Source organism: Argentina silus, assembly GCF_951799395.1.
Source record: "Argentina silus genome assembly, chromosome: 4".
NCBI lineage: Eukaryota > Metazoa > Chordata > Actinopteri > Argentiniformes > Argentinidae > Argentina > Argentina silus.
Window position 1 is genome coordinate 5,304,420 of NC_139658.1, and position 27,413 is coordinate 5,331,832.

General features: G+C 44.2%; 1 protein-coding gene across 5 annotated transcripts in view; it reads right to left on the reverse strand.

The window, feature by feature from the left end:
- The window catches only part of cadpsb (Ca2+-dependent activator protein for secretion b), a gene marked incomplete at its 5' end in the record, with an annotated part of 65,131 nt that overhangs the window by 26,122 nt on the left and 11,596 nt on the right, over nucleotides 1-27,413 (reverse strand). For all 5 annotated transcript variants that reach the window (XM_083668768.1, XM_083668767.1, XM_083668764.1 and 2 more), the window contains 9 exons: nucleotides 267-375; nucleotides 502-568; nucleotides 902-1,041; nucleotides 2,616-2,727; nucleotides 5,605-5,726; nucleotides 7,009-7,242; nucleotides 7,630-7,710; nucleotides 17,164-17,496; nucleotides 20,822-20,935. In XM_083668768.1, the coding sequence (XP_083524894.1) occupies nucleotides 267-375; nucleotides 502-568; nucleotides 902-1,041; nucleotides 2,616-2,727; nucleotides 5,605-5,726; nucleotides 7,009-7,242; nucleotides 7,630-7,710; nucleotides 17,164-17,496; nucleotides 20,822-20,935 (1,312 nt within the window). The remainder of the gene's footprint in view (nucleotides 1-266; nucleotides 376-501; nucleotides 569-901; nucleotides 1,042-2,615; nucleotides 2,728-5,604; nucleotides 5,727-7,008; nucleotides 7,243-7,629; nucleotides 7,711-17,163; nucleotides 17,497-20,821; nucleotides 20,936-27,413) is intronic.

Sequence of the window (27,413 nt, forward strand, 5' to 3'; positions counted from 1 at the left end):
AATCATTGTGTGTGTGTGTGTGTGTGTGTGTGTGTGTGTGTGTGTGTGTGTGTGTGTGTGTGTGTGTGTGTGTGTGTGTGTGTGCTAAGAGACAAAGAGAGAGAGAGAGAGAGAGAGAGAGAGAGAGAGAGAGAGAGAGAGAGAGAGGGGGGGGGGGGGAAGAGAGAGAAAGAGAAAGAGAAAGAGAAAAAAAGAGACAGAGACAGAGACAGAGACAGAGACAGAGACAGAGACAGAGACAGAGAGACAGAGAGACAGATATCTACCTGGCTGGGGGTCGGTGTAATCCACAGTGTACCCATCGAGCTGTAGAAGCTCCTGTGGCTCAGACTTCTTCTCTCTGTAGCTGCACATGGCAAAGGTGTACTGGCTCACCTAAAGCAAAGAGGATATGCAATCAATATTGCAGTGGGTAAAAAGCACTTGGTCTTGTGATGTAGATGTATTAATGTACTTATTGCATTATTGTGTTATTGCAGTGAAGCTTGACTCTTTACCCACCTGCACCAGAACAAAGAACCTCTTCTTCCAGCGCTTCCACACATTTTTGCCAAAAGCCCACAAATACCTGCCGAAATCAATCATGTTTAAAGTTATTGCATTTTATGTATGATGAATACTGTTTATGCTGTTGTTATAACTGCAACAGCGTTACTCAATTCATAGCAAGGTATCAAAAGCATTTCATGAGGAAGTTTTTGAGATGAATAGCTTAAACTACCCACTAGTATCCACCAGGTGGAGTAGTACCATTCACAATATTTTCACTGTACGTGACTAGAAATTAGGCCAAGGAGCTGAGAAGGCTGGAGTTCTATAAGAAATAGATGGGAACATAAGGCCCAACATAGAAAGGTTGTTGTAGTGCTCCTCAAGCATAATGAGACAGCATTTTTCTTACCCAGAGTGTTTCATGTTCTGAGGTTTATCCATGCGGATGGCCAGTTTGATCTTCAGATCGTGGTCGGGACAGGCCTTGGTCAGGGCCATCTTATGGAGCTCTGACTGCTTAGGGCTGTTAGGGGTCGGGTGGAGGACAACCTGGACACAAACCAAACACAAGGCCACAGTAAAGCAATCAACTGGATTCAGCAGTTGTCGGATACTATCACAACCTCTGTGAAGTATATGCATGTGTACCCAAAGCATACATGTCTGCAAGGTGTATTTGAAAGATCTTTGGTCTGGATCAGAGCAGATTCCAGCACTACGAGTCAGCATTTTCGAGGATTTTAAACATTCAATTAACTTTCACAAGGTTCTATGAAACCGTAATCGTGCGCTGGCAGGCCCCTGTGCTGTGTGCATGTCACGTTTGAGCCTGTGGCTGGGTCTCTGTGCAGCATCATCAGAGGAGGAGAGCGAGGCAAGGCTAGACGAGGTAGCATAGAGGAGGTGAGCTCCACTCAGCTTGCTCTGACTCCCTGAAGAGGAGGGCCTAATCTCTCTTTGCTGAGTTAAAGAGCTTTGAGGAAGCCCGCCCGGCTGCCTGCGCCGCTGCAGCAGGAGATCAAAGAGCCCTGTCACAACCAAGGTCACTACCACAAGGTGACGTCTTACAGCCTTTCCCTCCGCGACACAGACCTGAACAAATCAGCCACGGCCCCTCTGATAACCAACTGTCAGCCCGCCGTCACTAGATGGATGGGTTTCTACACCAAAGGAGAGCAGCAGAGAGTAAACGAGGGCATGGTGGATGTGTGATTCAGTGGGGAGATAAAACCATGCCTGACTCAGCCCACCCACTGTATAAGCAGGATGTTTAAATGACACTAGAAAGCCAACCCACTAGGACTTTGAATGAGGTTAAAGTAGACCTGCATATCGCCATGTTGTTTAAATCAGCTTAGAGAAGGCCAGTCAATGACAGGGGAATTTAACTGAACCAAGACTCAACAGGATTTCAAACAAAGGACAGAATGGACCTGAGCACCAGGAGTGTCTGTAGCTAGTAGCTACTGTAAACACACATCACGCTAACTTAGGAATAACTAATGACACAAGCTTTCCCTGACCCACACTGATTATGTTGAAATGTGAATGAAATGTGCAATGAATGAAAATATTGTACTTTGAAGCTCACTCTTTGTAGGGTGTAAAGCTCAGGGCCCAGGACTTGTAAATACCTGTAAATAGAATAGTTTGTAGTGTATAATGAGGACTGTGTAGGAGTGTGGTGTTTGTGATGGATAAACGGACAGATTGTCTCTTTCGGACAGGACCCAACTAAGAAGGGGGAGGGGCTACTCATCACAGTTCAGTATATGCGACGTATGAACTTCCTTTTAAACAATGAGAGAAATGTATTGACTTTACAAATGTAAAGGTTGAGGAAATAATACAACAGGATGTGCATGTGTACTGCTACATGGTTAAGTGTGTGTACATCTGTTGGGTCTCTTATAAAGGGAGAGGAAGAGGAAAAGAGGCAAAAGTAGTTTGGAAACAAATGTGCAGGTATTCTGAGAGAGGGAGAGATGGAAAGAACAGGGGGGAGCAAGAGCTAGAGAGAGAGAAAGAGAGAGAGAGAGAGAGAGAGAGAGAGAGAGAGAAATATATATATATATAGAGAGAGAGAGAGAGAGAGACAGAGAGGGGGAGAGGGTGTCTGTTACCCTGCCCAGCTCTTTGTCCTCCAGTGCCAGCACTCCTGTGCTTTCTGTAAAAAATTTGACCTTGACGGCAGGGAGAGGATGTGTGGTAGTGAAGTCTCCTTGGGTCCCCCAGCTGAAAGACAAACCATTAGACACTTTAGAATGTGACCTCCACTGCAACCTGACAAAACAGACAGAGCTCTCAAAGATGACAGTGTCTCCACCATTCATAGAACCAAAATCCATCATAGTAACTGGTCCTTCTTTTTCCTGTTTATCTTTGTCTTTATCGGTCTTGTTTTCTCCCATCCTCCATCTCACTGCCTTTCTCACTCTCCCTTTCTCAAAGGTCGATAAACAAGACCTCTGATTCTGAAGGAGTGAGATGTGGTTGTTGGGAAAAAAAGCCTCATCCATATCGAAGTGGGGGAAAAAAACAATAAGCCGTGGCCATGTAACCAATTTACTGCTCAGTTATGACACAGCCTCAGAATAGCAGCTGACACTTTATTTGTGGCTGAACCTGCAGTGTGCTACAGGGAGGAGGAGGTGAGGTGAAATGTATTGTCTAGTCCTACACATTCTGCAGCAGCAACATTTCAATTTATTATAGAGAGGAGACGGAGTGAGACTGAGTGGGAGCCTGGTGCACTACCCTGAGGTAGCACATTCAGTCATACATAGACACTTAGGACAAACACACACAAACACACACAAACACATACACACATATCAGCATTCACAAACACTCTCTCATACCGTATGCAAAGAGATAGGTACATACATATTTCTACATGTATATATCATATCATTAACTGCTGTGGAGATGAGCAGTACGTTTTAAGAGCCAGCAGTGTGTGTGTGTGTGTGTGTGTGTGTGTGTGTGTGTGTGTGTGTGTGTGTGTTCCCGCTTAAGCGTGTGTACGATTTGTCGTCCTGCTGGTAATGAGCCTCTATAGTACATGAGCTGCATATCAGAGTGATGATGTGACAAATTCAGACACAGAAAGGGGATAGGTGGGGATAGGGGAAAGGAGACACGGTGCTTTAACGTCACTCGCTCCTCCTCCCTGATGTTACCATTCAACACCACCAGGGGGGGCACTGAAGGAGGCCAACAACAAATAGAGCAGGTTGCAGGGTACGTGGTACCTGTATTATAGAGAACACGGCTTTACAGATTCATTTTGGATCATTTTTTCCTGCAAAATCAATATGTTGTTAATCTAACCTCTCAGTTCAAGGACTGGAATATTAACCCTATAGTCAATACCGAGGGAACAGGGTGAAAGTGTGTGAAGGGGGCAGGCTGCTGGTCGGGTGTGGCTGCTACGAATGTAGCCATTTTAATGGTATGAAGGTGACCTTGTAGACCTTTCAACCCATCACTTATGAATCACTCAGTAATGTCATTATTGTGTGGTGTCTATTTGACCTTGCATACTGTATGTGTGCATGGCTCTTCAGATGTGAGTAACTGATGTGTTTGTGCAGTGGATACACTGCAAGGGAGGCTGGTGGAGGCAGAAATCGGAGGACAGGCTCATTCCATTCCATGCTTTACAATGATCCAGTCCTCCGAATTCTACCTCCGTCAGCCTCCACTGATGGACTGTTTACTCTACAGTATGTCTATACACTGTATGCTTGGATACACAGTATGCATGCACTCTATGTACAGTATGAGTCACCAACATGCCTAGTCAATCCAATCCAAGCATGGTGTAATGGATTGAGTTTTGTGTGCATGTTTGTGGAGGATTGTTTCATGCAAAATATAACTGCATGTGTGACCAATGTGCAACATAAGTGCATATCAATTTGTGTGTTGTAGTGTGTATGTGTGTGTATAATATATGTGTGTGTGTGTGTGTGTGTGTGTGTGTGTGTGTGTGTGTGTGTGTGTGTGTGTGTGTGTGTGTGTGTGTGTGTGTGTGTGTGTGTGGTTTGTAAGCAGGGGGTAGCACGTGATCCCCGTAATTTCCAGGAATGCTGGAGGGGGACTCTATCCTGCTCCATTGACAAGCCTTGTCCTAATCGGCATCTCCTCGCCTTGCTGCAGAGAGAGAGAAAGAGAAAAAAAAGAGAGAGAGAGAGGGAGAGAGAGAGAGAGAGAGCACAGAAGCCATTTCCCCTCCTTCTCTCCCTAACCCTGTCCTCTTCTCCCCTTCTCTCTCTTTTTTATTTTATTTTCACCTTTTTTTACCAGGCAAGTTGACTGAGAACATATTCTCATTAGCAGCAACAACCTGGGGAATAGTTGCAGGGGAGAGAAGAGATGTATGAGCCAATTGAAAACAGGGGATGATTAGGTTGCTATGATAAAACGAGGGCCAGATTGGGAATTTAGCCAGGACACCAGTGATAACACACCTGCTCCTGCAATAAGTGCCATGGGATCTTTAACGACTCGGGAGTTGGGACCTCGGTTTAATGTCTTGGGACCCCAATGCTTTGCAAGACTAGAGGGAGCAGGGCCACCACCACCATCACTTCCAGCAACCTGTTTTGGTGCCCCCATCCAAGGATCGACCAGAGAGGTGTGGCTGCTGTCTCTCTCTCTCTTTGTCTCTCTCTCTCTGTCTCTCTTTCTCGCTCTCTCTCTCTCTCTCTCTCTCTCTATCTTATTCATCTCTAGGAGGACAGACAGGCAGAGTAAGAAATGAGGTTCAGAGAAATTAGTTTTTTTTTGCAGGTCTTCTATGGACTCACTCATCTTCTGAGACCTCACTCTGCCTCCTATAAGGACCAAAAGTTCCAAATGGAGGATTTCACCTTTCAGCAGTTGAGTCAGGAGCAGTCCATGGGCTCAGAAGTGAATCATGAATGATTCATCGGATGTTAAAAAAAGGCACTGTTGACTGTGTCTGTGGTGGAGTAGAGAGAGAGAGAGAGAGAGAGAGAGAGAGAGAGAGGGAGAGAGAGAGAGAGAGAGAGGGAGAGAGAGAGAGAGAGAGAGAGAGAGAGAGAGAGAGACAGACAGAGAGAGAGAGAGAGAGCAAGCCCTTACGTTGGCTTGGAGGCCTCAGCTTGGTCTGTCTGGAGTTTCTCCCCTCCCTCCACCTCCATGGTGCAGTACACAATCCTGTTGGGAGCGAGAGACTTCAGCCCCACCACCTCCATGATCACGACCTGGGGATCACAACACAAACAACACCCATGAAAATAGCACTCACCCTGTTAACACAGTCCATATACTGTATACAACACTAACCCCCTTCCTGATCCAGGGAAGACCCGAAAATTCCTTACTGAGCCAGAAATCAGGCCTGCCTCTCAAATCTATAAACCAGTGGTTTCCCTGCCACCATAATCACTGCATCGACACTACTCCACAATCAAGAGCTGGGAGATGTATTAAGATGCACATGGTTGAATTATGCTCCAGACTACAAGAGAGGAAAACAGTTCTTCTGGGTAAACTGTATTCTCTAGGATCGTTCATCATAGTGTTATGAGAGTATTATTTCACTACTTTATGAATTACCTACCTCCTCACCATCCCACCTGATTAAATACCAAACCAGGGGCTGGAAATCTAATAGTGAGTCAGTTGTGGGCAGGGGATGCGTCTCTTCTGGTTGAAGTTTAGGAATCTTATTATTCCAGGGTTTGTGGGATAACTAACTCCATATCTTAAATCCTGTGCTCATCAATTCAACTGTGTACGCTTTTTTCCCAGTTATCTATTAGCAGTCTATACTGGACTAGCATTACAAATTTATACATACACAAACAATGAAAATAAGCTTAAATAAATATTACATGAAATTCCAGTTAGCTGCAGTTTTCCAAAGGAGCCCATACTGTCACCACATGAACAGAAATAGTGTTAAACCATGTCAAGCAACATTTCTCCTGCCTGCGGTGAATAACAACTCAATAGGCTGCTAATGACTATGAGTCATAGTCTTCATAATGCACAGGTGAAAGGTCTGTCTGTCAGATCATCTCAGACCTGCTCTTAGTGTCTCAGGATAACAAGACCCTTTCTGTTTCTATACTTAGAGATGTAGTTGATGACAAACTTGATTTATGCAACGGAGGTGGTTGTGCACAGGCAATGTAGGGCACTGTTGCATATTTATAAGGCTCATGTCTGGCACCTTTAATGTGATGATTCTGTGGAAAATTACATTGGAAAAAAGGCTATACAAATATTTGAAAGAAAAATGTTTAAATGTTCTGCCAAAATGCCTACAGAACATACAGCATGCAATTTGCCATAAATATTACTGGGTAGTTTCCCTAACAGATTAAGATTAGTCCTGAACTACAGAATCTCCATTGAAGATGGTCTTTACTCTAGGCGTAATCTGTGTATTGAAAACTGCCCCTATGTCATTCATTCTGTTATGATTGTCCCAGAGCCTTGCATAGCCTGCTACAGATATAGGCATATATGGCACAGTACCTCCAGGGTGAAGGAGAGCACCACGTCAGACTTGGACAGTGTGTTCTCGTCCTCCTGGCCCATGTCTATGATGGAGGTGTTGTGTCCTCTCTTGAGCTTCTGCAGTTTGAACTCGCCCCCCTTGGATACGGGCATGCTCTCTAGGTTGGCCATCAGCTGGTTCACAGAGGACTTGAGCTCCTCGATGTACATGGCCTCCATCTCTTTGGACACAAACTTGGGGAACTTACCACCCTGCAGAAGAGTAAAGTGAAGAAAACCAAGTAAAGACCCATTAAAGGCCACAATTCAAATCTCTCTTGGTCAAGCAATTTTTATGACACTTTGGTACATATTATTTGAGTGCTTTTATTATATTGCCTATTTGTTCAAAATATGGATATGCATATGGATACTAAAGAGGATATTTAATGTTTTGCATTGGTTTGTAGATTATGTATTTACAGTATAGGAAGCATTTCATGGTGATATAAGTTGAGATAAAACTAAGTGTTCATGACAAATAGACTTTATTTTTTTTGTAAATCTGTTTCTAGAATATCAGAAGTGTTGTGTAACTGAGGCTCTAAGAGTTTCTCTGAAGATGTTCTATTTTGTCAACCCAAGTAGTGTCAGACTCACCCTTGCAATGTGATCAGCCATCTGCAAACGTCCATCCAGCTCTCGTCTGATCTGAGCAGCCTGCTCATCTAGGTTGTCCAGCTGGAGAGAAACACAGAGGACACAGAGGAATGAGCCAAGGACAGCTCTGTGGGAGAATCAATACAGCCTCCATTATGGTTCAACAGACTCCCTTACAAAGCCAGAGGCCAGAGGGTTAGAGGTCGCACCCATTCCCATTCCAGGATCCGTAATAGGATTCTTGCAGTACTTGACATACTGTGTTGACAGAGAGACCAAATCAGAATAATGGATAACACTCTGAAAATTATATTGAAAAAAAAAGATGTATGTTAACAATATTCTTTCCAGAGTGTGGGCCACCATTACTTTGATTTGTTGGTTGAGAGAGAATAAAACAGAGGAGTTAAGAGCTGTGTGATGTCCTACCAGACAGCTTGAGGCATTGGGGAAGTGCCTCAACATTGACCAACAGATGAACAGATGTCCTCATCCTATAAGTTTATACCCAAGACAAGCATCTCTCTCTCTGTCCATACAGTATATACTCCCCTTTATGTCCCCTACAGATAAACAAACAGTATAAAGAATTCTCTCTCTCATTCCCATATCCACATTTCTCCTATTGGTTTCTAGGAGTTCCATCATAGCTACACGGCCATGTTATGGCATTGTGACATGCCTACCCTTACACCCCCACAGAGCCCGCAGTACCAAGGGCCAGGTTAGCCATGCAGCAGTCACTTCCAGTCCTGTCACACAAACTCATTCCAACCCACACAGCCCTAAAGAGCTACAGACCACACTGCCCCAGAGTAAAACCACAATCCTGCAGCGACACTGAACCTCCACTGGGGGCAGAAAACAAACTCCAATGCCACTAATCTACAGGGGCAGAGCTACTGAACACTGCTGCTCCACTCCAGAGACAGTAAACATGGGCAGAGGGCGAACAGGTAGAGCTCTCTTTTAGTGAAGACAATTAAATTGCCCTGTTGACAAAACAGGCGCATTATGTCACTCCTCTCTATCCCTGTTGCCATGGCGGATTGCTATAGAGTGTGATGCTGAGGGGTTGTGGTAAACCCCAGGTCTATGATCTAACTCTGTTGCATGAAGGGAGTCAACCATTGCTGCAACCACAAGAGAGGGACATAGTGTTCTGACTAAATCTCAAATACATTAGCCTTGGGCTAACAGAATAAACCAACGACTGCAGGCTCATATCAATCTGACAAGTTATGGTTGATGGTGGTGACTAAGATCTGGCATTGCATTGGACATTAAGGGTATTAAAACTCCTAATTGCTCCTACCAGCTGTAAACATAGTTCGAATTACTCACAGTATACCTGAATAAACCCAAATTAAAAGATTATGGACAAAGTGGCGTTATGTTGCTTTGGCCTTGTTACCTAAATAGAGAATTCTTAATTGGAGATTTTTTTACTGAGCCATTTGTGAGGCTTGTTTAGTCACAGGGTGACAACTGGCAGAGGTATGCAGTAAGCACTAACAGAGATAACATTGTCTGCACAAACACAATCAACTATCGCAATTCATTAAAATTAAATAAAATAACATTTGTAGTTCTCTACAGAGATGTAGTTCTCTATTGTTTCAAGGCCAGATATCGAATCTTATGATAAACCCTCTTTATTCCAGCTTGGGAGCTGGGTTATACTGTTTGTCTGAATGAGGGCAGAGAAGCCTGACATCTGTTAGCCTAGTTTTTGCCCAGAAGAAATAAAAAGCACAGAAAGGCACAGGCTCTCTCACATCAATAATGAATGGAAAGATTATATTAGCTGACACAGGAAAAGAGAAGAGAAGGCTCTCTCCATCTCCCTCTCTCTCTGTCTCTCTCTCAATTCAATTCAATTCAATTGGCAACATTTTATTGGCATGAATAAACAAATGTTTACATTGCCAAAGCATCACAAACAATCATAGGATATACAGGTAAAACAACTGGGAATAGACTAATAAAGGAAATAACAAAGAAAACACTGGCTGTCCTTGTGGATGTGTCTCTCTCTCTCTCTCTCTCTCTCTCTCTCTCTCTCTCTCTCTCTCTCTCTCTCTCTCTCTCTCTCTCTCTCTCTCAGGGACATTAATGTTGTGACTCAACACCACCCCCTTTAATGACCCTGACTATTGCCGCCTGACTGAGGCCACATCTGCACCCACAGCTACATCCTGAGGGGACAACCGTACTGCACAGTGTAAAGGGGCCAATGGAAATCCCCAAAAGGCAATAAGGACAAACAGGGCCAGCCCAGTTTTCACATGGTGGGAGATGCTGTCATGGGGGTGTGGGAGAGGGCTATAATGAAACGTCCCCTTTCTTATGTTGTTTTTATAGTCACATGTCTGCCATATTACAGAACATCCATGGGTGGTGTTGCATGATTGTGCGTAACGTTGGGTCTCTGACCCCGACAGAGAGGAAATCATCCATCCATAACAGGAGAAGCTCCACCATGGCCACTCCTGCTGAGCACCCTGTGCTGCCTACGTCTGATACAGAGCTCTAGAATCTCCTCGCCTCCTGCTGCTAGGATATGCGCCAGAGCTGACCTCTCACTGCCTGACCGTATTTCACCCACTCCTATTACATTAAGAGGTCCTGTCTCTGAGGCTTTACTGTATTGATTCCCTGCCCCTTCCAGCAATCCCCTTTAAGAGAGAATGAGCTGCAACTGCTGTGTGGCCATTCCAGCTGCAGTGGAGGGAGGACTAAGTGAAAGCTACTGTACTGTTTTCAGACTGTCCTGAGTGGAAAGACAGTGGAAGGGGTTGGCAGGCAGAGGGTGGGGGGGGGGGGGGAAGAGAAGCAGGAGAGCTCTAATCCATCTACCCTGATGGATTTCACTTTAATAATCAAGTATCTAGCGTGGCGCAGTCTTCAGATTGAAAAAAGAAAAAGGACAGAAATGCAAGCACTCTCCGGGTGAGGTCTGAACAGTGAAGTCGGCTGAAGGTGCTTTACATGTTTTGGCATTACATCACAATTCTGTCACTAGAGATGCTCAATGGCGTGTATACTCTGGATATTAATTCCAACACAGTCTTCCAAAATTGTCTCCTCCGTGTCCTGGTTGACACATATAAGATACACTACATTAGTAAATAAGTTAATCTTTATTAACTTAAAATTGCATCTGCCAATATACTATACAGTAGCTATATTCACCTGCCAGTATAGCTATATTCACCTGCCAGTTTAGCTATATGCGTCAACAGTTGGGAACGCATGCAGTTGGGAACGCATACTATCATGTATTGATTTAAATAGGGGAACAGTCTGATAAATGCACATATTGCACTGAATATGGGTGTTTGTTGATGCTGCCTATGATAAGGAGACATGCTGGAGACAAATATAACTCTACAGTAGCCTAAAAATAAATGGAAGTTGATGTTGTTGTTTTTTCTGATCTGTATTGATCTGAACAGCTTCATACTTATGAGCAGTAACTGGCGGAACAAAAAATGGGGATATACATCAGTACGTGTCAGTATGTCTTACTAGTCTATAGTGTATGGTGTCTATGTGAATCTCCAGTTTGTTGGAACTTGCCAGTATCAGCCAGACCGTCTTTTCTGTACCCCTCATTCCCAAACAGATGACATTAGCATGATGAGGACATCTATAATGGCAGAATGTCAATGTGAACTGTGAAGAACTGTATGTTTTGTGTGTGGGGCCACTGTGCAGCCACCCTGCTCCTGCTGCGTCTCTCAGAGTTCCTGGTTAGTAGAGCACATAATCAGACTTTGCCACCAGCTGCAGCAGAATGTCTGCACTGTCAGAGCTTCAGCCTCTCAGGGCTTCACAGCAGCTCGGCACATAGAGTACAGTCAGTACAACACTAAGCAGCCTAGCTTCACAATGACACCTCAGCAGAGAGGTGCTTCCTTCCTTCCTTCCTTCCTTCCTTCCTTCCTTCCTTCCTTCCTTCCTTCCTGCTACAGTATTATTAGGATTAAATACATTTCTATAATTCAGGTGTGGAAAGGAAACCGGATTTATCCAGAGCCATGGATGAAGGAAGGGAGTGCACTGGTACTGATTGCATTGCTCTCTGAGCTGTGCTTGGATGCAGTGTTTCTCTTGATGCCAGCCATCCTGTGCTGCCCATCAAGCGTGCATAGCTCTGGGCACTGCGGGACTGATGTGCAAGCGACCTCTGACTCGTGCAATCCAAGCAGAGCTTTCATCGGGCCACGTCTGGAAAACCAGCTGCTCTGCTTGTGATGTCCTTGTCTAACGCTGCATTCTTGGATATACTGTATCTGTTCTTGAGAAATCCACCAGAGATACAAGACATGCATTAAGATGGAATTCATGTAGAGTAAAATATTCATGTTATATATTTTTTCCTATTTAGTTAAAAACATACATGTATTATTAAGCGGTCCAGTGCATTTTCTTGTTTGGTAGTCAGAGGCAACACACACACACACACACACACACACACACACACCCAGAGCAGTGATTGCGGAGGATGTGATGGAGCAAGCAGGGGTGGAGCAGGCAGGGGTAGGGGTCAGTTACTTCCATTACACCATCATCCCTCTGCGAGCAGTGAGTCACGAAGGTGGTCTGAACCTTGGGGGGAGGTGGGACGTGTCTATGGGGGCGAGCTGCTACCCTCCGTAGAGCACCCCAGCCCCCTCAATCTAATCAGCCCACCTAAAGGTCACTGCTGTCACAGGCCCACCAGAACGACACAGGTGGACAGACACGCTCATACAGCTCCAGCCTAGCTAAAAGGTAAGGTTCCCTCAGCGATACTGGAACTGACAGCACCACTACAGCTAACACAGAGGTGACGTTCCCTCAATGTTAGCTGAACTGACAGCAGGTCAGGGGGGTGATGGGACAAAGGCAGGCTTGGTGTAGTTAGCAGCACAGCTGATGACAGCTTCCCAGGAGGACAGAGTATTAACAGACCACTGGTGGCTGGAGAGAGAGAGGGAGAGAGGGAGAAAGGGAGAGAAACAGACCAGTGGTGGCTGGAGGGAAGGAGGGAGAGACACAGAGAAACAGACCAGTGGTGGCTTGGGAGAGAGAGAGAGAGAGAGAGAGAGAGCGCCATGTTTTTGGGGGGAGAGATACTGGACAGGAGGGGCTGGTTCTGGAAGGGATGGGACCTGGAAGGTGGCGGCTGCTGGTCTATTTATAGACTCACCATGTGGGAGTAAGTGTGCGTGCGTGCGTGCGTGCGTGCGTGCGTGCGTGCGTGCGTGCGTGCGTGCGTGCGTGAGCAGGCCCCTATTGTGAGAGAAGCAAGCTATGCAGGGCATGCTAATTAGGAAGCTGCCACCTTGTGCTCTTCCCAAGCTAGCCCTCGTGGCTAGTTTAGACTGTACCTTCTCTATACACAGGACGAGCCCTTCCCCTTCCAGTCTCGGATGCACATTGTGCAGAATCCATAGCATGCTGGTGCATTCAAGCATGGCCGCATGCTTCAGCAGCGCCACAGCTTATTCACGGAGCCGTGGCCGGACAGCAGGCACAGGAAACACGTTCATCCTCTCCCCATCATGTGTGCAGTGAAGCGGCTCCATTACAGAATCATATCAGCTACAGGCTGGACCAGGAAGCGCTCAGGCCTAATTTCCCAGCTAACAGTTGCTGACGAGGCAAATTAAAGAGGAATTCAACAAAGGCAGAGCCTGGTCCAGCACCAGTAGAGAGAGATAGCCCAGAGCTAAGTACTGTGTACTCTCTCTGTCAGTCAGAGGGGCTGTGGGTTGTGATTGGTTGTTGTGGGGGGAAGAGGTTCATTTTGATGTGCTCTCTCTCGCCTCAATTTGATGCCCCAGCGCAGGTAATTTAATCAGCAGCCACTTGAGATTGGGGAATAATTTCAGCCTGAGAGAGTTCATCCATGCGGGTAAATATTCATGATCACAGCAGCTGAGCGTGAGAAAACCAGGGTTTTTCAACCAGCCAGTGATGTTACACTAAATCCCGCTTCATTCTCCACAAGAAGAAAGTATTCATTTGGTAGCCTATTAATTTCTATTTGGAGAGGTGTCATAATATGAAGAAGAGTCCAAATACAGTATGGTTTAAAGGTCCAGTATGTAGATTTGAGCTTGAAAATAGTGCTAAATGGCCATGATGAAATGGTAGCGATCAAGGAATGACATCGCACGATAAAGAACGTTCAGTGAAGAGCGCTGTTTTGGTCCAAACCAAGTGCTTTCTAAAATCTTGTGTTCAGGTCAAGCACTGGCCTTTACATACTATTTTGTCCATTTTGTTTGTTTGCAAGGATATGCACACAATTGCCGCTATTAGAAAACATATCATATGTACGTTTTCTAATTTTCAGTGCAGCCAGAGAGTACAGAAAAGTGCAAAGTGACATGCTCCCTTTTTAACGAACTGCCTTATTTTTGGGAAGAAACTGTCCTTTGTGAATAAAGTTCCTTTTCACAAGAAGCTGCAAAATGCTTGCTGTTCTCTGTTGGAGTTCTTCTCAGCCCCTGACTGGATTCCTGTGATCCAAGTATCCCATAGTGATGACAACTCCCACGGCTCAGAGCTGAAACTGTCTGTCTTTATGTGATTCATGCATCAACAGTGGGTCGAGAGCTCAATATAATGTAAACAAAAAGCTCATTCTATTTGCTGGCAGGCTGTTGTCAATGTGAAGCTCAGCAGCTGTCAAGGTCCTTCCTCGCCCTCACAAAAGCAGGTAGGCACCACATTCATGGGAAAATGAAATGTGATGTCCACATTTCAGGATTGTGAAAGAGCTGGGGTTGAAATGACGAAATGAAATTAGCATGTTTCTGACAGCCCTGTTCCCCATGTTTGATCAATCTAAACTGTGAACAATCTGTGTACAAGTATAAATATTTGTGCTCATAATTAGACTATAGATACTATATGTACTGTACAGGGTAAAATGGTCTGTAATGGTCTCTAGTGTTAAGCAGTAACAAATAGGACTCATTTGGTGATACAGTACATAGATGTTTACATGTTTCCATTTGTGTTTGGTTGTGTCAGATATCTAGAAGGGCTACTCATCTCCTAGCTGTCTGTGTGTGCGATCAACACTGCACATTCACCACTCTGACTGTGTTTGCTGTTGCCTGACAATTTTCTGCCAATTATGGCTGATTGTGCTTTCATTAAATAAACTCCAGGTGGTGTATGAGTCTTCTATTGGCAAGCTAATTCAAAACACCTCTTACCCACACACCCACGCAAGACTGCCTTTCTAGGAAGAAGAGCTGCCATTCACATAAAAAAAAAGCTAAATGATACTCTTTTGATGTTAGATGGATCTGCTTGATGTGCTCGTTCATCTCCAAGCTAACGACTGTCACACAGCACTGAGAGAGACTAATGAGGTCAAGCACATGTCACATGGCCTTGAAGCCTGCTTGCTTGCAACACACCGCAAATCACCGTACAGGATGAAAAGTAGACACGTAGTAGACACAAAAAAGGCATTTATCACAGCCAATCCCAAAAATATAAACTAATGAATACATTCAACCAGTAGAGGCCAGTGGAGGTAGAAAGGCCAGTGGAGGATGGGCTCATTGTAATGCATGGAATGGAATGGTATCACGTGTTGAGGCATGAGAGAAAATGTACAATAATTATCCAAAGGTAGATGATGTTAACTAGTCTTACACCAGTTAGCTAAGCGATACTTCCCATTTACCTCTTTTGTAACACATGACTGCAGAAAAAACACAGACAGGTTTGTGGTTTGGTGTGTGTGTAATATGGTGTCACCTGGCTCTGCATCCACAGAGCATCATCAGACTGGAGCTAGAGAGGCCACCGGTCCTACCAGTCTACTCAGACTGTGAGTCACTACCTCAAGCATGCACTGCCTCATTCAACACGGGACAGAAATAGGCTGCTGCCTTTCCCCTGCTCTCTGGGTATGAGACGGTAAAACATTTAAATCTCTGGAGATAACAGCTAAAAATGATGGCCTCTGAATCCTGGCCAATCTCTGAAACCCCTCTCATCAAATCTCCAACAGCCCTGAGCCATCTTGTGCCTAGTGGATCATCTCTTGTTTAGGGAGAACTCAGTCATTTGGAGCACTGGGAAAATATGCCACTGCCATGGTTTCTTATGAGGAGTGGCTCGGTGTCACCATCATAACATCCTCTTCCACATGAAGCAGTTGGTCACAAGGCTTTCCATCAAACTCCAAATGACAGGATATCAAATGGCAGAAAACATCCCACGGAGCAGCCAATAAAAGCAGGTCTATTGGGGAAGACATCCATCATAGAGAACAGCTCTCAGCCCCACTACAAATCCTATGCCAAGATGCAAATACTATACATTATTAGACAAACCACCACTAACTATTAAATCTAAGCGGTGGCACCTTGTTGTTCTTGATGCAGACGTGTGCGCACTTTAGTGTTGGCTATGTTTAGAGGGGTGGCACACCGTTCTACATGCAGATATCTGACCCTCCACCACCAGCTCTGCCGCCAGCGGAGGAAAACTAGGTTAACCATCTTCAAAGGATGTGCAGGGAGAAGAGGGAGAAGGCAAACTGGATCAGGAGGCTGTGTGGAGACTCTGAGGGGATCTGCTCCACCTCAGCTTGAAAGCAGCTAACGAATGAGGGCTCGGAAAAACAGAGCACGGCTCGGGAACTTAAGACCAATCAATCACGTTGGAACCACCATTAATTTTCCTGAAGATAAATGGAAGGAATAAAAAAAAAAAATAATTCAAATGCTTTCAGATATTCAAAGTGGGTCCATTTGTTTCCTGACACTGGAGGATATGCCGTGAGCCTCATCAACCTGTTCAGAATGTATGCAACATTAATGACAAGACAGAGCAAGACGATACCTTTCTCATTCATTCTCAGTCATTGAGGCATTTCAAGAATTCATTGGTTTCCGAGGACATGTGCATTACAATCTAAATTGACTGAAGAAGTGTGGTTGCTAATGCATTAAATTATGAGGAAACATAAATGTATCTGTGCTCTGCTCCAAATGGTCCCGTGATCAGACTTTTAATCAAACTCCTGGAAGAATATATTAAAGCTGCTCTCAGCATTCCCAGAGAGTGCTGTAAAACTGAGACAGCAGGGAGGGAGAGTTATGTATGACAAAGAAACCCTGGTGTCCACCATTATCATGTTGCAATCGCAACATGTCACTTCTCATAGGAGTAAATCTAATCTCTCCAGGGAGCATGGCTATGTGCCTTTGATTTAGCAAAGATGGAGTTATATTGTCTCTCTTGAGAATTAGTGTCAAGTATATTTCATCTTCCTTTACAACTGAGGTCTGAGAAACTATATGAAACTAATGATCATATTCTATAACAAATAAAGGTCTGATCTAATTTTGAGAGGGTCTTTTATGGATTCTATTGATTTATAAATAATGTAGCTGGAAGAGTAGGCAGACTCTTCACACTGTTGAAGTTCACAGAGTTCACATTGGTTTTTTTCAACAATGACCCACATCATACAGGTATGTATGTACAGTAAGTGTCAGGGGCCCTTACCTGGCAGGCATTGTAGAGCAGCTGGTGCTCAAACTTCTTGATGCCCAGAATGTTCTGGAACATCTCGTACAGCTGGTCCTTGCTGAGGATGAGCTCGGAGGCTGCGCTGGCTGTCATGCGCTGCTGTGCCTTGCGTGGGTCCTCGTCACCACGGTAGATGGTGTCAAACTTGGCCATCCAGGAGCTGAGCACTGTCTCCTTGCTCAGGCCGTCGATCTCGGGCAGGCTGCGTACACGCTTCTCAATGTGCCTCTTGAACACTTCCCGGCAGTCATTGGCTGAGAAGCCCCCACTCTGGACCATCTTGGCAACACGGTCACTCTTCAAGAACACCTGTTATGACAAAAAACAATGTCACTGACTGTCACTTTACTGTCACACAGAGAGACAGGCTCCTGGGGAGGCATGCTGGCTTACACCTCATGCAGGCTTACACCTCAAAACAACAGATCATGCAGGTGGAGGAAAAGAGATGGTGATGTGAGCTAACTAAATAGCTAAAGTGTAGTTTGTTTTATTATCCTTAACATGGCCTCCTGTTTATATCTGAGAACAATATCAATTTTGCTGAATAATAACAATTAGTCAATGATCTACACTACTGTACTATGAGCTGTCTGTTGCCCATAGCTCATACAATTAACAACACTGATCATTCCAGGAAGGAGATACAGATTAAATATTATGACTCTTGGTATTGTTAGAGATCTGTTGACCATGTGACATAAGACTTCAAATGTCTGTCCATGGTAAATCAATCTAGCTACGGTACTGTAGCTATAGAAGTCAGGGCCAACCTTTGTGGGCAGACTGAAGACATGATTGCAACCACTCTCAGTCTGCAGATAAATATGAGCCAATGGTAGCTAGTCACACAGGACAAAAAAGGAAAAGTGTCTGCAGCACCACAATAATTGTAGAATACAGATGCAGTGTAGCTTTGCCTCTGCAGTGATATAGTAGTGTAATATACTAAAGCCATAACAGCAGAGGAGAAGCATACATAACTTTTCGAATGTTGAGGAATAATGTGACAGCCATGGATGAAAATGCACTCCTCGTTATCAAGACTCCCAGTCTGATTCTCATTCACCTCCTGCATTATTCAGGCCCAATGGCGTGTAGGTGTTCTTTCTCATTTACTCCCAAACAGGGTACAGGGGGGAAGTAAAGCAAATGTCTTATAGGACCCTGCTTGAGAGCTGACTCTCTCCCTTGGTCTAAACCTTACTTTATGGAGCAGCTAGTAAAAAAGCTGATTTATGATGTTTCCATACTGGCAGAGACTTTTACCCTGGTCTCCCTTTAAACCTCCCAGTGAAAGAAAAGACTGATGGGACTGAATTACTGTCTGGTTCTCATCCAGCAAGCCATTTCCCAGGATTCTCGCACTGTCACAAATCATCACTGAGACAAAACTCTCCTGCAGCAAATCATCTCCGTTTAAAGATGTGCATTCTTTACTCATTATATTAGAAGGAATGAAAACAGGACAGCTAGCTTTGTACCTCAAAAGAAACTCGGCAGAAAATAACTAGTTAATTGCTATGATGCGTTGCTCTCAAAATATCTACTCCATAGTTGTCTCTGTGTCCCTTTGTCCTCCCCTAACAATTGAATGAGTGCATGGTCATCATGATTAACAACCATGCAGACGAATCAAAAGCCTACTGTAGTTGCATCACAGTGTAATTCCTTGTCATTGTCAGTCTTTGATATTAGTTTTGGTTGGTCTCTGTGTGCAAGATGCAGTAGTATTGCTTCCTCTGTTTCATTGATAACCTCTTACTCTAGTGAAGCTAATTATAGAACAATGTGTCCCGATTGGCCACTACACAGTCTGGCCACAACAGAGATAGAGCCCCAATTGGATTCAGCAAATAGTGCTGAACACGGCTAAAATACCTTACAATTCAGAATACTCTACAGCATGATTTAAAACTTTTAACTTGATTTTAACAATGGTTTTGAGAGTAAACAAAATTGCATTGCGTATAATGGAAACGCTAGACGCAGTATTCAAAACTCCCATTGGATTATTTTTCATTGCGTCTATTAGAAATATTAAGGTAAAGATGACTGACTATGCCCCAATTTTACAAATTTGTTAACATGAAAATAGGGGCCCATAGTGTCTGTGTTTGTGTATGTGACTGTGACTGAGTATGTGTCTGTACCTGTGTCTGTTTTAGTGTCTGTAGCTGAGTATGTGTCTGTTCCTGTGTCTGTGTTTGTCTCTGTGCCTGTGCCTGAAATAGGCCCTAAGAGTGGAGTGGCATTAGTGGAACCGTTGGTTCTCCATTCAGAGCATGGGTGGAAGGAGGGGTGGGGGTCTGTGTCTGCTGCAGGGACATTGAGCTCAGCTCTCAGGGTCACCCTCCATTCCCATAATGACAGACTGATGGGGACAGAGGCAGACAAGGCCATTGTCACACAGCATCGGTCAGCATTACTGTCAAGCCCAGCTCCTCCTCCAGGACTGTGACAGTCACGTTTTGGCCTTGTTGTCCACTATGACTAAACACCACAATGACACACTACATGTACACTACAGTACACTAAGAGGACAATAGTGTTATACCCCTGTCATGTTATGTATTTCATCACTGAAGGACGTTTTGCTGTGGGTAGAGAGGTGGAGCTACTTTAGTGTATTCAATGCTTGTAACTTAATCAACATGTCCTTTTGACATTGGAGCGTTAAAGGTTATTTTTGGCACAGAAAGCAGACAGCTGTTTGGGCGTGTTTCAGCCGAACAAAGAAAGAATAACCCGTCATCATCCTTTATCTGGATAATCGCAGAGGGCAACACTATTTCAATAGAGGTGCCATTTTGTTTAATCAAATGAAATGCCCTCATTTTCAAATTGATTCACTTGGCTTTTCAACTACTAAAGGCATGGTATTATTTGATTCAACACATATCAGTAGCTATCATACAGTACCACATGTGCAGTGCAGTGCAGTATATGATGGAAATTTCTATCTCAGCCATAATTCCCCTGATTGTTGATTGAATTGTGAGGTGAGTAAGATGGCAGCATCCAGCACCAGAATTGAGTGATAATCCGTTTGGTGAATAGATGTGCACACGACACACTGAGCACTTCATCCACCATTTTCCCACTCAGCAGTCCCCGGAAATCAGGCCAAAGCAACAGAGTACAGAGAAGCGGAGTAGCTCCTTCACTCACTGTGAGAGATATAACTAACTCAGCAGCATGGGGGACCTCCACTCTGTATCTGAACTGTCGCTCTTTGTGATTTAAAGGGACAGCTCTCATAACACGTCCCAGGAGAAGGGCTGGAGGGCCTGTTTATTACGCTCATCTCTATGCTAATTGAGTTACTGCACAGAATGACAGCTAATCAACCAGGTTATCAAATGCACTGCAAATGCAATATCAACCACAACACACATACAACACATCGGCAGGATTATATGACACACATATACACAGACATTCTATACATTCTATATTTTTTTCATAAAAGAGGATAAATGTCCAACCGTTCTGCACATCTTTAACCATAACATTTTGCGCTGGTGCACAGGGATAAGCTGACACATTGGGTGACGCATGAGTGATTATAAGAAACGTGATTGCAGAGAGAGAGAGAGAGAGGGAGAGAGGGAGAGCGAGAGAGAGAGGTTACCTCGTAGTAGCTCTGGACTGCGTTGATGAAAGCCTCATCAGCCACAATCTGGGTGTCCCCATTGAGGAAGGCCTGGAAGCGATCCTTGGTCTGCTGGAGCTGCTGCTTGGTTATCTGTGGAGGAAGGAAGGGCACAGAGAGGACACTTTAATGCCACGGCCATGCAGAGAAACATTGAGCAGGAATAAATCACTACAAACCATTCAAAGAGAAAGATGTTGTACAGCATGTTTCTAATAATAATGACAGTTAAAGATCTGCAAACATGTTTTATAATGTATCACCTCTGTCTTTGCTAAGTTTTGTACTCAATGAAAGCAACATATGGAATATCCAATAAGCCCTAACCATAATATTCATTAAGCCTCAAAATGTGTGAAGCCCTAATGTGATATATATAGTCAAGGAGAATTTGTTGGCACAACAACAGTGTCTTCTCTCAATGAAGCACCACTGAATTCTCTTCATCATACACTCATGATGGGATCCTCTGGTTTTAGGAGGCAAAGAATGTCATGGTCAATAAATACTCTGAATAGGAGCAAGATGATCAGGCAAAAGAAGACCAAAGGCCAGACAGGCAGGAGTGGTACTCCCTGAAGACAGAACTAAAGTAGACACTCAATGTCATGTACCATTATACTCAGTATACCCACATGGGTCCATACTGCTATAATTATAATTCTTTTTTTTTTCATTTCCTGATTCAAGTTATTTGAATATGTATTTTCACTCAATCTTTTATGAGCCCTCAACCCGCATATGTTTTATTAAAACATTAAATCAAAGTCTGAGTTGTAAATTTGTAATGTGTTCTCTGCAGGCAATACTTCTCCTCACTTTAGCAGACATCATTTGGTGTTTCAACAGCTGTAATGGTGTTTCATGTTCCATGTATAAGCACACAGGTCAAGATGAAAGACTTGGATTTTTATCCATAGATAACCTGACGGTTACACTAGATTAGCCCCAATGGCTTATAGACGTTAACTAACTATCAGTGGAGGTTAGGCCTGCTTCTGTGTGTGTGTGTGTGTGTGTGTGTGTGTGTGTGTGTGTGTGTGTGTGTGTGTGTGTGTGTGTGTGTGTGTGTGTGTGTGTGTGTGTGTGTGTGAGTAGTTCATACAATATGTGTGTTAGCTGTATTACACAATACAATACAAGACAAAGAGCTGTAGTTTATATGGCCCTTTGTATTCAGCAGAGCTGCATTTGAAGTGCCAGACTTTGGTGTAGGAGGAGAGATGGAAAAGTACCACGTATCATGTGCCTGTGAGGTGTTCTCTACACCATCTGTGTGTCCATCTCACTATTACATGGGTAGCAAAGAACAGAGAAGACTACTGTGTGTATTAAGTTCTGTGCAATGACAAAACACTCCCATAAGTATACACACATACTGGTACTGTACTCACACACACACACACACACACACACACACACACACACACACACACACACACACACACACACACACACATACACACACCCACACACAGACTGAATCTCACAATGAGGTGGCATCCCCATCATAACCTCCCCCTCTACTGTCCTTGAAGGAGAAGCAAAAGCAAAAGCTCATATTCCCAATTTCCCATAAATCCCCCTCCAGCCACTCACAACCTAGTCACATTAGGATAACTCTACTCTCTAACACTACAGAGAAAAACACTAAATTTTAGGATGACATTCTGTCAATGTTCAAACAGAAAACTCCCCTCTGACAACCCCTAACAGAGAGAGAGAAGCGAACCAGTGGAGTAAAAACATCAGACATAGATCAATACCTCGGACTCATGGTTTTGTGTCTACTCCAGCACTAGAACACAGGGAAATGGAGAACAAACGCTCTGAATTGTCTCTCCCTCTGCTGTGTTCGAATAAACTGCAGTGTTTAAGGACCATCCTGAGGCACAAATATGTTAATATGCACACCAGTATGCAAATAAGGCCGTTATACACTCTGAGACTGTAACCGGCACATTCGTCCTTGGCTGTCCTCTCTGGGAGTGAGGGTGTGTCTTCACAGATGAGTCAATCACCGCCCAATAAAAACACTGCCTGAACTCCGCTCCAGTGCCAGAACGTACTGTGTCCCACAGTAACTCTTCGAGTATCACTTACGCTTCCAGCCTTTGCATATCCTCTCGTGTTTCCAGTGTTTGTTGTGTTTCACCGCGTTCTCCTGTGATCCCATAGAACCCTCTTCCTCGGATTCCCCCTTGTCTGCCTTCCACGGACCTAGCCCATTCCTGTGTCGACTACCCACCTACCTACCTGACCCTTGCCTGTCTGACTACCCGCCTGCCTGCCTGACCCCTGCTGGTCTGACTACCCGCCTGCCTGCCGAACCTCTGCTCATCTGACTACCCGCCTGCCTGCCTGAACCCCTGCTGGTCTGACTACCCGCCTTCCTGCCTGACCCCTGCTGGTCTGACTACCCGCCTTCCTGCCTGACCCCTGCTGGTCTGACCCCTGCTCATCTGACTACCCGCCTGCCTGGCGAACCCTGGACCGACCCTGGACTACTCTCTATTGGATTATCCTTCTCTCCTACCCCTTTTCCCCTTTTATTATTAAATACGCCTTTGGGCTAAAGCCCACCACCTTCCCTGTGTGCCGTCAATCTGGTTCTTCAGACGTTCATGGGTAACACTATCATTACTTCCATTAAAGAGGCATGGCTGAGCTGAGCCTGCGAGCTGGCCATAGGCTTCTGGCTAGCTTCTGGCTAGCTGAGGAGGGAATACAGACATAATCTCAGATCAATTCTATTGGATTACGGTGGGGGGGTGGGAGTCCAAGTGGCACTTTATTCCACAGAGTGTGAAGAGAGTGTGAAGAAAAACTAAATAAAAATGAATTTAGAGGAAAGCTGGAGAAGGTAATTGTGTTTTGTTTGTACAAAATCAATACAACTGTCAAATGTCCACCTGTTGTTGCTCAGCAAATGCTACCACCCTCACCTCCTCCCCTTCCTCACCAGCTATTGGTCATGGGATAGTTTTGGTCTTGTATTACTGCAACACAACCAAACAAATGCTGTTGTTATAGTGGTTTTGTTCTCGCACTCACCGTTTTTGGAAAGAATTTGGAAATAAATCAAACAAGTGTACAGTAAACATGTTGTCCCCCACAAATGATGTAGTGCCCCCTCTGAATTGGTGACAATCATTCAAATGTACAGTATATTCATAATTGAGAGTCCTCCACCACATCAGACAACCAACCTCCAAGATCCAGCATACTCCTAAATCCTATCTACTACAATAACATTCTGTTCAACTCTTCTCATTAATATCCCTAAAGGCTTTCAGTTGTAGGTATGGTCTGTTAACTCATGAAATCCACTGTTAATCCACTGTGACAAAAGAGATACCTGAGAGGTCAGAAGAGGCTCATAAGGATATAAATTATTAAGGATATAAATCATATTTCTAAAATATGAGGCAGCGGCCACCATCCAGAAACTGTCAAAACCTGTTTGTGTTTTTATCCCAGAAAGGTCAAAGCTAATAATACTTTTTGCTTATGCTGACAGTTTTGTGTTGTGCTGTTGTCTGACTGTATGTGATGCTACTGTGTGTGTGCGTGCGTGCGTGCGTGCGTGCGTGCGTGCGTGCGTGCGTGCGTGCGTGCGTGCGTGTGTGTGATGCTATGTGATGCTGACAGCAGATCAAGCCACAGCAGGACATCAGACCCATCCAGTGAGCAGTACGAGGCTGAAATAAAACACACCCAAAGCACAATTCAATTACGTACAAAAGTTTTATTTAATTCACTTTCCACAATTAACTTCAGCTCATGAATTGTGTCCTTTCTGCCAATCATTAATTGTAGAACTCTTGAGCTGGTAAAACTGCTGATGGATTGAACAGTGTGTCGGTGTTGGCCCAGACCACCCTGTGCCCTGCTGTTGTGCTCTCCACCTCAGTCGGTCGTTCCTATCGATTGCCTCTCGCACGGCTCTTATCAAGATTGCTGTGTAACTCTATGATTCATTGACACGCAATAAAGTGGCCAGTGACATTAATCACACTCCACATGCCAACACCCACGCACGCACGCACGCACACACGCACGCACGCACACGCATGCACGCACGCACGCACACGGACACGCACACGCACACGCACACGCACACGCACACACTTCTATGTGTAATACACAGATCAGGTGGTAGTTAGTCACTGGGCATGCTTGAGTTCACTGCTAGGCATACTCAGTACAGTGCACGTGAGTGACATTTTGATAGTGAAGTGAACTTCAGCCATGCCATTATTTTGTGCTTCAGAGCTACTGTAGCCCTGTTCAGTATACACTGGATCCCTAGTCTATTCGTCTCATCTCCTACAAAATACATGCACTGGCTTCCAGGTGATTATTTGAATGTTTATTGAATTTGTAATAAATGTTCAGGAGTTTAACATGCTGTAAGATTAGCCTTTATGTTAACGTTAGTAGAACACTTTCCTTTTCTTTATCCCATCAACTCACCAAAGGAGCTCTTATTTTCCCTCATGGCAATAGATGTCTCATTTATTGTCTCATTTGCATTCTATGACAATACAAATACAATGATAATGATTTTTTTCTGTGTGTCAAAGGAGTAGGTAATATATACAGTATGCATACACACACACACACACACACACACACACACACACACACACACACACACACAGGGAGAAAGACAGACGGGGGAGAGAGGGAGGTAGAGTTGAGGGAGTAGATCACATGATCAGTTTGCCAGTGATTAATGGCGTTACAATAGCAGCCCCAGAGTAGAGGTCAAAGGTAAAGGTTGTCTGTTTTCAAGTTTTAAGCAAGTCCGACATCTTTTGTGTGTGTGTGTGTGTGTGTGTGTGTGTGTGTGTGTGTGTGTGTGTGTGTGTGTGTGTGTGTGTGTGTGGTTGCAATTACAGTATGTAGGCCTACAATCAATAATGTTCTCTAGACAGACAAAGCATAGATAATATTGGGATTTACATAGGCTTAAATGCTAATTCATGTCCAATGACTATTCTGATATACCATCTGTCTGAAGTGCCATCAACATGTTTTAATGAAATACTTTTTCAATAGTCCTACATGTGTGGTAGTCCTACTAGTGGAGTGATACTGTATTCCTGTAGACTTTTAAGCCTTCTCCGGTGCTTACATAACTTCTAAGAGGGAGGCAAAATGAAGGTGTTTTCCAAAATTAGACCAAGGCTACAAAGGCAGAGTGGCTATATCCAGCGAGCAGTTGGCACACGCATAAGAGCTTAAACAAATCCACCCATTCAAACACCTAGGTTTCAAGAGAAATTGGCAGGTCACTGCTTTAAGGAGGCTATTGCTTTAGCCTAATATGCTTTCTATGTTCTGTGCACTTTAAGGAATAATGCCTTCTATGTATCTAATACAAACATAGACAGTACCTACTAGGGGCGTAATGGTTCACCAAAACCCACAGTTCGGTGCGTATCTTGGTTTTGGGGTCACAGTTCAGTTCAACTTTTAACTGAGCCCTTTTTGCCTGTGCTCTGATTTCGATAAATTATGTGAGTTGTGCCGTGCAACTCACAGGGCGCGTGTCTTGTGAAAGTGCTTGAAAGAACGGCAATTGAGTGGCGAAGTAATTTAGTCAGATTGAAATCTGTGAATTTACTTCCATTTCAAGCTGAAAAATCCAATTCATTTTTCCGTTCTGGATTTTTTCAAGTAGCTAATATAAGGGCTACAGTTGCTCTTTTCCGATTTACTAGCGTTTGGTTCTGGTAACCGTTTCTCAGTTATGTTGTCTTAAAGTCAAAACTTGAAAATCAATAAGCTAATTTAAGGATTGTAGCTAGCGAACTGAAAGACTAATAAAATGCTAATTAATCGGACAAGAAAACCTATAGTATAGTAAGCCTATAGGTTACACAACGCTTTTATTGCACACAGCTGTTTGAAAAAATCCAAATGGGAAAAATGAATGGTGAGTTTTCGGCTTGAACCGGAAGTAAGTTCAAGCTAAAACGTACTACATAATGACAGCACACTTCGAAACTATGAAATTGCTCATGTCGCGTAACGAAAACTTTAACGTTTCATTTAGTTCACAGTGCGGACCAAACCGAGGTCCCCATACCGAATGGTTCAACGTGTACCGTTTCACACCTACTGCTTAGTGTACTGTGCCTTTGCCATATCAAAGACAACTAGGCCTCAGAGTTTTTCCGGATAGGGTTATGTCATCAGGAAAAACGACTGGCCCCAACGACAGTACATCAAGCCAGCAGTGAGAGTACAGTTTGTACTGTTTTAACGCTTGTTGTTAGCACTTACCCTGACTAGCCCTGCACACCGCCTTAGATTAGTAGACATCGATCGTATGAAAAAAGCAAATGATTAATGCAGTGTGACTTTTTGCAAGTAACGTTTGGCAGGCATTAACAATACTGTATGACTCATTACAGTGTGGCTCCTCTAACATTCACTCTTCTCACTGAGACACTCAGAGGTAGAAGTACCTCTCCTTGAGGTGCTTTATCTGTATTTAACCTACAGTATGCAACACACACACACACACACACACACACACACACACACACACACACACACA